Source organism: Tachysurus fulvidraco, chromosome 24 (assembly GCF_022655615.1).
Source record: "Tachysurus fulvidraco isolate hzauxx_2018 chromosome 24, HZAU_PFXX_2.0, whole genome shotgun sequence".
NCBI lineage: Eukaryota > Metazoa > Chordata > Actinopteri > Siluriformes > Bagridae > Tachysurus > Tachysurus fulvidraco.
This window is the reverse complement of record NC_062541.1, coordinates 8787132-8803205: the sequence shown is the minus strand read 5'-3', so window position 1 is coordinate 8803205 and position 16074 is coordinate 8787132. Positions and strand designations below refer to the sequence as shown.

The 16074-nt window shown below is 35.6% G+C and overlaps 1 protein-coding gene across 1 annotated transcript in view; it reads right to left on the bottom strand.

The window, feature by feature from the left end:
* Positions 1-16074, bottom strand: part of calcr (calcitonin receptor) — a 45384-nt gene that overhangs the window by 17322 nt on the left and 11988 nt on the right. Inside the window, exons 2-10 of the mRNA XM_027175629.2 lie at positions 8820-8903; positions 8523-8586; positions 5423-5585; positions 4164-4271; positions 2618-2721; positions 2291-2447; positions 2045-2155; positions 993-1105; positions 646-737 (exon numbers count right to left, since the gene is read on the bottom strand). Coding sequence (XP_027031430.1) covers positions 646-737; positions 993-1105; positions 2045-2155; positions 2291-2447; positions 2618-2721; positions 4164-4271; positions 5423-5585; positions 8523-8586; positions 8820-8842 — 935 coding nt within the window. The 5' untranslated portion in view covers positions 8843-8903. The remainder of the gene's footprint in view (positions 1-645; positions 738-992; positions 1106-2044; positions 2156-2290; positions 2448-2617; positions 2722-4163; positions 4272-5422; positions 5586-8522; positions 8587-8819; positions 8904-16074) is intronic.

Here is a 16074-nt window from a genome sequence, read left to right as displayed (position 1 = left end):
CATGACATTAGAATGAGTCCCCAGTAAATTCCTCTGAGATGAGAAAGGCCTCATGAATTAATTAAATCAAGACTAAATTCCACTCCTTCAGCATCAAGATGAACAAATCTAACATGTCATGTTGCTCTAGTACTTGACATTGGTGCAAATTTACAATAAAAACAATGAATCTAATAGGTTATGATATTTAAAAATCTAAATTAAAAAGGAAAAATTTGTTACACAAAGTAAGCTGATATTATGTTTGTGATATACATTAAGATATTTAGTAATTCTGACATTTCTTTTCAGTTTTTGAAACCCTTTACAATGACCATATGAAGGCTTTCAAGGTTCACACCTGGTTGTAGTGACATAGCAATGTAATGATAGTGTAGTGAAATAATATACTGTGAAACATGCATTTGGGCGGATGAGAGACAGTAGTAGAGGTAGCTTAATCCTCTTAAAATCTTGCCACAATAACGTGAATAATCAATAGCACTGTATTTGTGTAATAATATAAACCCAAACATAAGTATTTGTCAGGGAGACCAAGCACACAATCCACTGCCTACAGTATTTGTACAACTGCCTGGTTGAGAAACCCTGCTAAAAAGGACAGTTATGAGTTAATAGGGTTGTGAAGAAAGCACCTAAACTTACCTGAAGTAAAAGAATATTGCCAGAGAGATGAGAAGGGATGCAATGGACAAAGCGTGACCCACGATTGCCATGTAGTACAGAATGTATGCATTCTGCAAAATATAAACACACATTTACAAAATACAACTGAGACTTTTTTTAGCTAATACAACTCATACAATGCCAAACCTGGCTTATTTCCCTTACTCTTGTTTACTGTCAAAGTCCTACAGATGCCCTCCTCAAAATTAACAGACTGCAAATGGAACCAAGTGTGTTTTCTTCCATCTGGTATCATAGTCATTTATGCAGTATTTCAGACTTCTGTGAATATTTATATATTAAGAAGCAATGCTATAAATTCCTACCTTTAACTTGTCCTTAGTATATGCAACGCAGAGGGTGTAGTTGGACCATGTTCTGTTTGTCTCAGGATGTAGAAACCAGTTCCCAGTCTCGTCACAATATTTTATGGCCTTTTCTAATATAAGAAGAAAAAATTTCAGGGAGCTTCTTGCTTCCAAAGAGAAATTTTAAAGCTTAACAAGAAACAACAAGAACAGAAATCATAATATTTTGTCACAGCACTAAAAAAGGAATATGTATTTAATCAGACTTCTGAAAAATATCTTATTGCGTTTCTCAAAAAAGTGACTTGATTGCTTCACTCTTTTTTGAAAAGGTTTGAATTAACTGAATTATGTAGATGATGAATTAAATTTTACTAATGTAAAAATATTACACTTTAAAAAATTCTTACAAGTATGTTGACTATAGTCTTACATTTAGATACTTGAATCATGCAAGGTACAATGATGACTACAATAACCACTAATCTAAACAGTATTTATATGCTGTTTTTGCACACTCACTTAGATACTGTTTTTGCATATGATGCTTTAATGCTGCTAACATGCATCATACGTTCACAGGAATCATTTACCTTTGCACGATTGTCTATACGAACTGAATATTGGTTCTATTCTGGTGCTATTTTTGATATCTGTCCTGTCAGCGGTGTCCTGTCTTGCTCTGTTTGCACTAGGTTGCACACTGTGTACTTCGTGTGGCTAGGAAAACATACTTTTAATTCCTTAGCACTGTGTTGTTTTATGTAGCACCATGGCCATAAAGGAATGTTGTTTCATTTCAATATGCAATGCATCAGAAATATAAGGTTGAAATGAAAATAAGAGCTTCTTGACTAGTAGTGTGACTGTTGGAAAGCACCAGTGTAATGGGTTTAATTCCTGGGTGAGTTGTGAGATTTTATTCACGGATTTGAACATACAAGCTGAAATCAAATTGCATGAACAAAAACTAATTGCGTTGTTACTCATTTCCCTCACTTGGAATCACTGTGCAAACTAAGTAAATTCCATAAGCTTTTAATGCAGTGAGATCTGAGTTTTGATTTTACCTGTGGGGTCAAAGTCAGGGAAGTAATTAGGGCAGTTTTGAGTTGTGTATGTTCCTGCAGGTGTATCATCCCAACAGAGCCATCCATCCCATGTCCGGTTACAGTAAAGTCCTAAAGTTTAGGTAATTAAAATGAAACTCAAATGATATGTTCAAATTGTTTTTAAGTACAGTTTTATCTCACAGACATTTTAGTGCATGTTGACATTACAGTTCTTCAAAACAAAAAAAAAGAGTCCTCCATTACCTGACTTGTTATATGGTGAGTCTCTGTTCATTTTCTCAAAACATTTATATTGACCATCGATGATTTTCTTCCTTTCCTCTGTTTTCTCGGTTTCCACAGGACTGACCAGGGTTTCTGCTGTGGTATCTGGCTCTACTTCACCATAAACAGACTCTTTCTGCAGAAAGGCCATTAGAAACAATCAACAGAATAAAACTGATTGAACTGCAGTAGAACTGCTCGTACATGAAACTGTAAATAAACTGACTGCTTCATTCAGTTACTGTTAAAAGGGTTTTTCAATCTAAAGTAATTGGTACGTAGCCAAACCAGAACTGCTGTAATTACCTTTAATTTGTCCTTTGAGATGCTGAGACACTGAGACCAGGTATTATTTATTGATGTGCCGTGGGCCCAATTACCAGATTCATCACAGTATTTGGTTATTTTTTCTGTGTAAGGGGAAATGCATAAAAAACAATCACTCAAGCTGCCATGTAGCAGTAGCTGTGCAGTGCCAGTGTAGTACCTCAAAATCAATCAGTGCATTAGCACAGTGTGTGACTGTAAATCACAGTAAAGTGTATACTGGTTTAGACTAGAAGTGACTGTACAAGCCTTTACCCTTCACCTGTTTACCCTCCAGTGTTCACAGCAGAAATTAAACTGGAGCTATGGTCTTTATGTAAATGATAAGCAACACATTATAATACATGATTATTATAGCAATATAAATGTAATGTAAATCATTTCTTATACAGTCATTTTAATGTCCATTTAACGATTTAATGTAATAGACTTGCAGACAACTTCTACCTAACTAATGGCCTAACCGCTAGCTACATCCATCATATTTTACTATTTGTATCAATGATTCCTCACTTCCCTCTCCTTGCTGGTTTATAATATTTTTACCTAAATTAGTTAATCACAATGAGAGAATAGTGTTGCTGTGCATTTTCTCTTACCCAGCTAAAATATAATCTAAAGTCATTTTTCAGCATTCAGCAAACATAACTTCCTAGCTTGCTAGATTTCCTAGCCAAAAAATCTTGCAAGCTTAAGCAGACAAGTCTTTACAAATTACCTCTATTTAATCAGAATATTTGATATTTAATAGGTAAAATGTTTTAGGATAATAACAAAAAATCAACAAATGTTCAAAAGATATTTGCATCCTAGCCATCTAGCAAAAAGAGTTTATTAAACCTGTTAGCCAGATCCTAAATTCAACAGATTTAAGAATTGAATGAGATGTGGATGGACAGAAGAATATGATATTACTGAATATTTTATCGCAATGTTAATTTTGTGGATTAAATATTATACTGTAGCAAATATCTTTGTCAGAAAATAATCAAAATGGCAAATTGACAAACTAATGAATACAATGAAGGTTAGATAAATTCATCTATTCTCAGCAAACAAACAGGTCTGTTACATTATACTGATAGAAAACTCTATAAAATAAACGATCACAAGGTATAATGTTGCTTTTGTGGGATCTTCAAGCTCTTATACTGAACAAGATACCGAAGAGCCACAACTCATCCCCCGCACTCTGGAATGATCGGCCTGGACTCGGGTTTTTTATGCTCGTGATTCCATTTGAGGAGAGAGTTCAAGATGTTCCTGCACTGCTTTCTCCTATCTTCCAACAGCTAATAAATTGTTTTCTGTTGTTCCAAATAAAATACAGACAAGCTTTCCCAGACACCTTCGGGGGGAAAATAAAAACTACCTGATGAAAACTGGTGCTGATTCGCTGCATTTCATGTTAGAGAGTAATGAAGAGCGTGCTGCAAATTAAATATCTGTTTGAGATAGCTTTTCCAATTACCCAAAGGGTCAAATGTCAAGATGGGCTGTACGATAATAGCTTCCTGAAGATTACCTGAGGTGTCAAAGGGAGGGTAGTCTGGGCAGCTCTGAGAAGCATAAGTCCCAGCTGGAGTTTCATCCCAGCACAGCCAGCCATCCCAAAACCGCCTACAGTGGGAAGCTAGAAAGAAAGACATCGAAAAAGATTTAAAGAAAATTAACATCTCCCAAGATGGAAGTTTGAGATCAAAACCAAACTAAATAAGGGTTTGATATTTGCAAAGATATACAAAGATATAACAAAGATATTTGCTACAGTATAAAATTTAAACCACAAAATTAACATTACCATAATTGTTTCAAGCTAAATAAGGGAACAAATTGTTGTTAGGTTGTACAGATCATTAGCTTGTGTCAAAGGTTTTGTCCAGGATATTAGTTTTTAATTTATGATTATAAGCGGATGTGCAGTGGGTAGCAAAGCCTCCGCACAACCTCAGGTTTCTGTCTCTGTGGAATTTTGCATGTTTTCCTGTTTCTGTGTGTTGTTCTTCCATACTTTACAGTTTCCTCCCACCTCCCAAAAACGTGCCAGTAGATAGACTGACTATGCAAAAAAACATGAATGAGTGAGCATGCATGGTGGGTGTGATAGACTGGTCTCTGAATTTTCCTTTGAATGTCTTTGGATCCACTGAGACCACAATTATCATAAATCTGGTTTGTGCTAGTTTTTTGCAATGTATTGACAATATACAATATACATGATCATATACTTTTATATTAATGTACCCCACTAGCTAACAAGCTAAGCTGATTTTCTGGGCAAACAAAAGCTCAGACTGGGTAGCACACTGGATATTTTATTTGGCCTTTGGATTAGCTAATACATTTATGATGTGTATATTTCTATTTCACCTGGCACAATGCAGAAGTTTAAAATCACAAAACAAAACAACATTACAACATTAGCGCTCGTTCAATATGTGTGGTAGTTTGAAAAAATCCACTGCATGTCACTGTGGCTGAATTCAGACAAAAATCAAAAGATCAGAGTTCAACAAAATTGTTTGCCTTTAACCATAAATCAATTTCAGTTTGCAAACCGATGTGGAAATGTTTTTATTTACTTTTTAATGTGGTAAAAACAAATATTCTGCCTAAAGATTTCTAAACACCTGATAAGGTTTCGATCTGGTTGTTACAGTTCAGGAAAGTCTGTAGTTTTCAGAACTACATATAGTCCTGTCCCATATTTCATCATATTAGGAGTTTTCCAAGGCCACCGTACATACACAGTCTATGTAAAAGATGAAAACTTTCTCAGTCTACCTGTTTTGTTGTGCATGCCTTCTCTGCTCAACAGTTCCAGACATTTATACTGAGATTCTGTCATAATCTGGTGCTCCTCTTCCAGTTTCTCCATAGCAGGAATGAGAGAAAAGTCTGTGGTTGGTTGGGTTTTGGGCTCCCCTCCACCCACAGTAGTTATCCACTGTAAAAAGAGATGAATTTTTGATAGACTATATCAACATAACAAGTCACAATGATTGGGGCAGATAGCAGACTGGCTTATGTTGCGCCCCAGAGAGAAGAACAAATCCATTCCTTCACAACTAATGTGAGCACTAAAAGCCTTTAAAATTTTATATATGCAGGTTCTGCTTGTATTCCATTTCATACTTCAAAAGCACTTCAGATTATGTAAAGCTTGGTTAAGTGTGCTCGTTAAGATAGGAATGGTTCATAAAGGCAAGAGCTCAGCTAGTGTCATCCTTATGCGGGTTATAGTGGCTGAGATCATGACTAGGATTTTTGTAAATCAGATATAATGCTCCATCTGCAAAGCTTCAGATAGCATCTGTAATAGTAGCATCTGGCATGAATTATCAAGAAAAGAGAATGGAGAAAGATGAAAGATAATTTAGAAGCAACCTGCTTGTGTTCCTCTTAATCATCACATGTAAATTAAGTAAAAAAAAATATTCCAACGCTGTATACTGCATTGCATTAGAAATAAAGTCATCCTGTTCTTATCTTAAACACTTAAAAATTTGAGTTTTTCTTTGATGTCCCATGTAGCAGTTTAGCAGCCGTACATATGATGTCACTCCAAACATTGAAGTAAATGACGTCATACATACGACCACCAGGCCACCACTCGTGTCAGCTCAAAGAGCCACTTCTCAGCAGAACTTGACCTCGAATAATAAATCACACCTACTCCACACGTTCCACAGCATACTGTACACAGTGGAAAAGCCAAGCCTCTGTAACCAGAGCACTTACCATTTTCTGCAATTCTGACCAAAAATCATTTTACCATCCTTCCAGAATAACCAATTATTTATAGTACACATTAACATTTCATCACATCATTTTTCATGATTCACATCATTTAATAGGTAAGGAATTCCTATGCATACCCACCAGTGGATTCAAGGTTTCTAAAAGCAGCAACTAAACTGCCAAAAGCAATAAGTGAAATGTCATAACAGTGCCAAGGCCACTTCTGAGCTAACCAGCATTTAGACAGCTGTTCTTCTGTTAAATGATAAGAAGAAAATAAACCAAAATAAATTTAGGAAAAAGCACAAGCACACCATTAATGGTGCAGCTTAATTTCTTTTGGAATGTAGTGGGTGAAAAGTATTTCTAGTTGTCTTTCCATTGGATTGATTAACACACAGTTTGAAAGGTGTATTGTGGCTAAGAGAGATGGGCTATGCTCCGTTAACACTGTTAAAAGTGTGCAAAATATTTTCTGGTTTCTTAAAATTTAATTTAGTTAAATATATATGTTAAACATAACATAACATAACATAACATAACATAACATATAACATAACATATAACATAAAACATAACATAACATATAACATAACATATAACATAAAACATAACATAACATATAACATAACATATAACATAAAACATAACATAAAACATAACATAACAAAACCACAAATCCATTTTCTGAATTTGAATTTGAAAGAAAGAAAGAAAGAAAGAAAGAAAGAAAGAAAGAAAGAAAGAAAGAAAGAAAGAAAGAAAGAAAGAAAGAAAGAAAGAAAGAAAGAAAGAAAGAAAGAAAGAAAGAAAGAAAGAAAGAAAGAAAGAAAGAAAGGACAACGGGTCAGGTATGATTATAGCACCATAAACATTTCACAGATTGCTCAAAACACTATCTAAATCATCTAAAATTACACATTGTCACCTAATTTAGAATATTTATTTCAACATTATATAGCTTAAATGAATAAAATAATATGTTGAATGAAACATGACAGCCTACTACAAACTGTTTTGACACAAAGGCAAAGAGAAAGATAAATAGATAGCCGTACATAATATATTTACATATAGAAAAATAGTGAGGCTACCAGAAAAAAGAAAGACAGACAAACAAACAGACATAGATAGATAGATAGATAGATAGATAGATAGATAGATAGATAGATAGATAGATAGATAGATAGATAGATAGATAGATAGATAGATAGATAGATAGATAGATAGATAGATAGATAGATAGATAGATAATAACAGTAAATAACAGTGACAGAAGCCCATAAGTAAACCTGAATAAAAGGCTCTGTAAAAGCACAGTGAACTTCAGTGAAAAAGGAGAAGAGGGTGAGGAAAAGCACTTGACATTTTGAACGAGTGCTTCCCCTCCTGCCAGACCGCTATAGCCCGCTGTCACACTGTAAAAGAACTGATTATGTTTGGAGGGTTTTACGTGTTCCATATGCGACCTGTCGACTGCAGCACTGACACCGAGCTGCACACTGGAGAGTTTGTACCTAAAGTGATTATTCTTCATCATTTTTAGGGAGGGAGTCATATCATTTTTCTGAACAAATTGAAGCAATTATTGTCTGATGGAGTACTGAAATACATCAAATTAATCTCTTTCATGGCACAGGCTTGCAAAGTGGAAAAATAAAATGAGAAAATTTGCCAGAAACTAACTTTGTGTCTCAACTTTGGTGTTAAAAGAACTAGACTGTGTTCATACATTAAATATCAGTCTGCAAAGTACATTTTATTGCATATGGGAAATTAAGGAAATATGGGACACTTTTTGTCACTATCCTATCAGATTACAGTACATTTCTAAAAATTATAATGATAATAAAGATTACTTTGTTAATCTATCCCTTTACTTGAATCCACCTTCTATTAAGAGACATGAATTAACAAATATATCCTAATGTAAAAATTGTGGGAAAAATCATACAAACTTAAACAAACCAGTTTGATATGAATACATTTCATATAAATAATGCTACAAGAAAAGCCATGGATACTGAACCCTCCCCTAACCCTGCGCTTAACCTCTGTACCTTTTGATATAATATAAGTCATATAAAAGGATATGGATTTGCAGTGGTAACAAAACTATGAATAAAATCTTTTTTATACTCACCAACACAAACAACATTAAAAGCCAGTAGTTACTTTTCCAACCCATGCTCTGAGATTCTATCTGTCTGGAAAGACAACAAAAAGAAAAGAGTTTGACAGATATTAGTTCTAGGGTTTCATTACCTTTGCTGTTTGATTTATAGTCAAGTTCCTCTCTGTGTGGAGTTGTGCATGTTCTCCTCATTTCCTCTGAGTTCTCCAGTTTCCACCCACCTTCCAAAATCATGCCGGTAGGTGGATTAGCTACTCTAAATTGCTTCTAGGTGTGAATAAGTATGTAAATGTACATGTGTAATACCTTTCATTTGACTGGCACCACATCCAGTGTGTATTCCTGCCTCCTGCCTCCTTCCTGTGCTCACTAGGCTCTGGATCCACCACCCTGACCAGGATAAAGTGGTTACTGAAGATGCATGAATGAATAAGACAATTAAACCATCAAGATTGTGTTATCAACATGATTTATTGATGTAAATTTGTCTTTTTTTCAGGCTCTTGGCTTCCTTTCAAACTGCCTTCCCCAACAGATCTTTTTAGTCACACCTTGTAAATCCACTATTTGTGATAGAATTACTCTGCTGTGTAACCAGACTGCATCAGTGTGTGTTTGCTTTCAGCACCTCAGTGGGTAGCACCACTGAAGGACACAATCCAGAAAGCCTCTGGATCCACTGTGCCATCTGATACAGCTTAAAATTCGACAACAGCCAGAGGTCTTGTTCCTCATGTTAGTTGGGCTGGGAATAAAACTGTATATTACCATAATCTGCAGTTCATCTTTACACTCACATGTCATTTTCAAACCTGTACTATTGTGTTGCTGGATTTTTTCACTCTCAAACCTGTACTGCAGATGCAATATTGGGAAAAAGGCATCAAATTAAATTTTGACAATATCGGTTTTCAGAGAGCATTTCAGTACACTGAGACTGTAATCTCTCTGCAGTCTTACAAAAGTTGTTGTTGGTCTCAGATCAGCAGAAATGTACGTTGTAACATTTCCCCTTAAAACAAAATGAAGAATAATTTAATTTATACAACAAGAAGTAAATGTGCCCATATGTACATGTGCAACGTGATAGATTAATGAGTGGACATCTTATGCACAATATACTGTACATTTTAGCCAAATTTTGTTTTGAGTTTGTGTGATTTGTGCTCAATATTTTGTACATTTTACACCGAAAAGTCTTGAAACCCTAAACAAACTTTTAGCCATAATGGAGAACTCCACTTTAGTAAGGCCACTTTGTTGAAGCCAAGAAACTCCTTCAGTGACTGACTGACTGACATCTGTGCAGCAAGTCAGGTCATTTGTGCTCAAATTATCATTTATAACGAGTCAATTTCCTGCCAGAACTTCACCAACCTGTACAGCACCGCAGCCACATTAATCAGTGATGCAAGAGCATTAAGTAAGAAAAATAGCTCTACCTTATGCCATAACATGATGTAGACACCCATTCTGCACATTTTGTACATTTGTTACTTTCCTAAATATTTATTGTACCTATGCAATATAGCATAGTCAGTCTGCATATGGAGATTAGGAATATACAGTATGGACAACAAGAGGAAACACACATGGACATTGATGAACAGCAAAAAAAAAAAAAACCCACACAAATTGTAACCAGAGGTCCCAGTCGATCCCAGTGCCCTGGAATGGGGAGGCAGCAGCTCTACCAACTGTGCCACAGTATTTAATTTTTTTGCCATCCTGGAATTACTTTTACATAGATACATTTTAAATAGAAGTTCAGATTCTTTTTTTTTTCCACAGAAATCACAAAAATGCAAACATTTAGTTTCCATGATTTCCGTAATTGGCTCCTCAATTTTTTTCACTCTGCTGTTCTGTATTCTTAAAAACTCACTTCATACACTCCAGTCTAAGTCAGTGCTGTATACTGCATTAATATACTTACTGCATGTACATTACTTTTTTTTGGGATCCAAAATAGGTCTAGAATACAGAAACTTTCCCAAAATGAAAAATAGACTCTGATGATGAAGAAGAACTCTGATGATGAAGGATCCAGACTGAACAACCACTTTTGTGTTGCAGCGTTGTGTTCACTGTGGCAGTTGAGGACGAAGCCTCATTAGAGATATACTGCTCCTTTTCATTTCCGAGATTGTATTTGAGGGAAGAGAAATGACAGTGCAGCTCACAAAGGTATCATCTTTCGCTTACAAAAATGTGAGATAAGTGAATTGCCAGTCATTAAAGTCAAGTGTGATGGAATGACTAGGATGTGCAATGGCACAAAGCAAAAACAGCAAACATTGTTTACAGATAAAGATATCCAGCAGAGTGTGATTCATCCCTCAAAGGTCAAAGCAGCATGATGAAGCTGACAATAAAGACAGGCTTTGTGTCATGGTTTAAACCCTGCAGTTCTTTTTTGTGACCTACTGTAGCATTAAAGCTTGCTAGGTGATTCATCTAACATGTGTGTTTGGCTCCGTATTTGAGTTTCTATTTTCCACTTTATACCCTAAGGCAGTTGCCCCATCAGAAAAGCACCATTATGGTTGGTTTAGAGTGTTTGGGTACATGAAAATTTTCAATCCATTAACCCTGCTGCTGGCCAAAAAAATACACCACCTTTACAGCAAAGAGCCATTAACCAGCATTAATAGGTGTGACATGCATATAGCCCAAAAATGGACCCAAGCATTCTCAACAAGTAGACAGGAAAATGCATTTAATAGACTGTCCATAATCAGCAACCCAATTACTAAACGGGATGTGTGCTGTTCTCTCCCAGTCAAGCTATGCATAAGGGTTTGATGCACTTACTTTAGATCAAGTGCAGGCACATACAGATTTAGGTGTTCTAACAGCATCTAGTGCCTCTGGAGCTCAGCATCAACACTCATGATGGGACTGAGAGAAGAGCTGTCACTTTTGGATGCTTTTATATTTATTCTGAGATATAAAATACTAAATTTAATCAGAGATGAAGATAACTGATGCTTGACAGCTGAAGCCTTGAGATGGCATCAACAGGAATTTTAAGATCCCCTGAACCATTTCTAGCCCAGAATATGACAAATGATTGATGAGGTGTGACACTTTTCCATTAAAGAAGACATTTTACGTCTAATTCTGGTTGGCTAGATGTTAAGTTGTCCAGATTGCATTTTGCTGAGACAAGAATTCTGAATCCTGGAAGCATTACCAGGTGGACAAAGTACTGTCTAAAACAGTCCAGCTGAAATCTCCAAATCCATTGTGCAATGATGTGCTGTAATGATGTCTTGTGGCTTTTTTCCCCACACATGGCAATGGTGCAATTTCAGGCCTCGCTCCATCAGAGTGTGTCAGTTTCGTTTAAAGTGATAAGGAAATCTATCACCAAGCTACTCAACATCCCATGTGATACACAGTGACTTTCTCAGCTTTATTTTCTGATAACAGATAAGTTAAGAGAAGCAATGTGATGCTGAGAAGAAGCAATGCTGCATCATTGCTGTTGGTCAGAAGAACCTTCAAGTGAAGTCATTTATAAGCCAATGACAATTAGACAGACTGATAATTTGTGTTGCTTTGATGCAGTTTTCTAGCTGATGGTGTGTGAAGTGAAACACTGCTACACAGCAGCTATAATTAGAGTCCACATACAGTACAGCCATATCAAATGCACTTTTGTACATGATGCATTAGGCAAGCAAAATAAAACTAGACCTTGGGATTATAAAGTTTTTACTCCATGAGTAAATGTTTATCTGATCTCTATGTGTTCATGTAGGTTTCCTCCAGGATCTCTGGTTTCTTCCCACCTTTAAAAACATGTTGGCATGTGGATTAGCTATGCTAAAATTACCCTAGTCTGAACAAGCGTGTGAGTGTGCATGGTGCTCTGAATCATACTGTATCATAGGCTGACATCCTATCACATATCACATAAACTCAGTGTTGACTTTAACTCTTCTGTGGCCAACAAAATCTTTCAATTCCAAAAAAATAAATTAGCATCCCAGTTATTTCAGCACTATATTTGTCTTATGACATTTTTATCAGGTCTGGACAAACTCAAGGACAAAGGACGTGTCAGTGACAGTAAAGCATGATACTGAAAATTTACCCAAAACAATTAGTCACAGACGGACAGTATTATGGGTGCGTTACACAAGCACAAATTCCGACAAAGGACTCAAATATGCTTCTTTTAAATGCAAGTGCTGTTAAGAGGCAGAAATGTTTGACTGAGAAAGAGACAAACAACATTCACATAGCCGGATATGACACTGTGTGCATGATCCAGGAAGAATATGCCAAAGACCATAAAAGGCAGCATACATCCAGATGATCTCTGGGACCATAGCGCTGTTTGGTACGTGACACATTGTGGCATAAGTGTCTGAGAGCAAAAGTGTCTGACTGAACCGTTTTTAATAATAGAGTGAAAATTCAGCAGAGGGAATTCTGATGTTTACAACACCATCGTAAATTATCGCACAAAAAAATGCACTACATTGCACTTAACTTGTGTTGCAAACTAAAATGAAACAAAATACACAACCTAAGTACCTTAGGAGCTTCTTAATATTAAAAAATTTTATGTTCCTGAATGTACAAGTCAATCATCCTGAATCCCATTCTGTGCACATTTCAATGACCATCATTGTCCTGATACCTGAGTATATGATATGCCTTGAATACAAAATAATATTCATATAATCAGCAATGATTATCACCTGATTTCAAAAGGATGGAGCAGGGATATTTATACTTGACTGTAACATATTGTTAATCACTGTTTATCTGATAAATCAGCGCAGTTACAACAGCAAATTTTTACCAGCAGGCCAGGTAAAAAGGCTAACAATTCACTAGTTAAAGGTGATATACGTATTAAATGTGAATGGAAGTGAATTGAAATTAATGACCAAACAAAACAAGCCTGAAATCTAACCAAAATAGATGACCAAATTTGCTTTACGTATTTAACTAGTAATGCAAATGATATTAAATGTAACATGACAGAAACTGGCATTAAGTAATGTTACGATTTTCTTAAAATCAACTTTTATTCATTCAATTACATGTCTGATATACAGTTCATATAAAATGAGTTACATAATCATCTTTAATTATTCAGCATTTTAACTTTATTATACATTATAACACTCAAATGTCAAATAGTGTGATGTGTATTAAGCATTTAAAACAAAAGCACTGTATTATCCATTTCTGTTACTTCACAGACCAGATGAACAAAATTTAGAGCACAAGTTCATCTTGGCTGGACAGTATGAATTATCCTGGTCATTACCTGTCTTAGTCATGCATACTTACCCTTCAACTAACCTTTTAAAAAATGTGGGATTTCACTTAACTGAAACGCTGCACCTCACCACCACTCCCCTGTCTTAAGCCAATGCATCTTCTCCCAGAATCTGATTCATTGACCCTTACTTCCATTCCAAGCTGAGCCCTTTGTCGTGACGAGTCATATTTACACCTAATCCATCTTCTGTCCAGCTCTGAGTCAGCCAAGTGCCACATGGGCTCTAGCTCCTCTCAGCTTAGTTTATAATAGCGCATGCACACAGCAGCAAATCGAGGATACTTAGCCCAGAAATGAAAAATGAATAAGAAAAGTGGGAAATGACTCATGCCAGCAGTTAAATAGAAATCGGCCTTGATTATGATTGGGCTTCAGCAGTTTTAGGCAGAATAATATTGGTTCATTTTATTAAACAATTTACATTTTTCAACACTTTATACAGAGATCTCTAATCTTCATCTCTCTTCACAAAATAGTGCAGGTTTTAATTCAAAGTCAAAGTTTAATTTTAACTATTACAAACATTACTTTACAGAACACACATTTGTTTAAGAACCCACATCATTTTTTAAACTAATTTAAATATAAATTTAGATTTTTTTTTAATTACACTTTTTCAAATTTTAGAACATTTTTCTTCTGTATTATATTTCCTCTTTTCTTTGTTTATGCCTTTGTTTTTATGCTTCTCTTGTTCTAAATGATTTTACTGACCCAATACTGGATTGTTCACAAAAACTGATTGCCCTTCTTGATCTTATTCAAGATATCTTTAGAGACCATATGTTATTTTATTGGGAGGTCACATCCATAATTTCCATTAATAAGAGCAGCAATGGTGTCAATAAAAGATTAAACCACTGATTTCAGTCTTGAGTTTCAGTCAAATTACAGTAAGCCCAATTTTTGTCATACACTGGGTCCACAGTTCGTGGTTGCTTGTTTAGTTGCTCCACTTGCTGCTCCAAGGATTCACTTTTTTTTTGGAGATTTTGCATGCCAGTCAAACTGTCAGAGTGTTTCATCAAGTTTTTCCATCAGGTCACAGATGTTTTTGGTCATATGTTTCTTCTGGGATGTAGGCCTGTTGTTCTGGACATGAAGAGCAAAAGCCAAGCGCAGTATCCATCCAATGAATTGGTTTAATGTTACATTTTTCCAGGTGTGCAATTTACTGAATTGTACAATTAAGTGCTGGATGTGATACTGTATATTTTCTCTGGGGAGCTTCAGAAGCCAAGCCCATGAACACTGGAGATGTGTGTGGAAATCGTCTAATTTAATTCATGCAGATAAATTTAAATGCCTTGTGTAAAAATATTGATCAAATTCATTTGAAGCATGTTATATATGCATGACTTATTTTTTTCATGAAAACCTGGGTGTTTCTTTGTCCTGCTAGCCTCATATCTGACTATTCACCAGCATGAATGTAAAAAGATTATACAACTTTTTTGTTGGATCTTCATTCTCCATCAGAATCCTGTGACTATTACTGCAAGCTTATCTATCATATTGTGTATCTGTATTTGTACATTTGATGTTAAACACATCACTTCATAGCAAATAATGTCCTGGTAATTGGTTACGTCCCAAAAACTTAAACCCATAGCTAGAGGCAGAAAATTTTGGAAGAAGGAAAAAGGATTTTCCACATCACTGGTAATTTTTAAATATGAGACCTAAATGTCAGATAAGAATGAAAACCATAACGGAGATTAGTGTACAGTAGGTCTAACTTTAAAGTGTGCACGTTCATCTGTAGAAGGGAGATATACTGTATATCCTACATATCTTATATCCGTCATCTTTTAAAAAAAAAAATAGAGAGAGAGAGGCAAGTAAGATCAAGTGCACCAGTGATCCTCTTCAATTCTTGTCTCTTAGTCTTACTCAGTGGTGCTCTATACATATGAGATGCTCCCTAATCTCTATGTTCTCTTTTCTACTCAGCAGCAGCTGGGTGTCCAGATTAGCTGCTCAGCTCCAGCTTAATGCCCTTCAAACTTTGAAGGCCAGCCTTCTGAGACTGCATTTTACAAATGGTTGTTTGAAAAGGGGGATGATAGATTTTAATAGGAACATGAACTATTTCAGCTTTAAGGAAATGTCTGGTGATTTTTCCTGTTTAATAAAGGGGCATAAACTACCTTTGATATTTTACAGGTATTATATAGAACAACAGTCAACACTGAGAAATATCGGAACTGAAAGTTTATAACAGGAAGGCTTCTTAAGAGTTGCGGTTTTGAG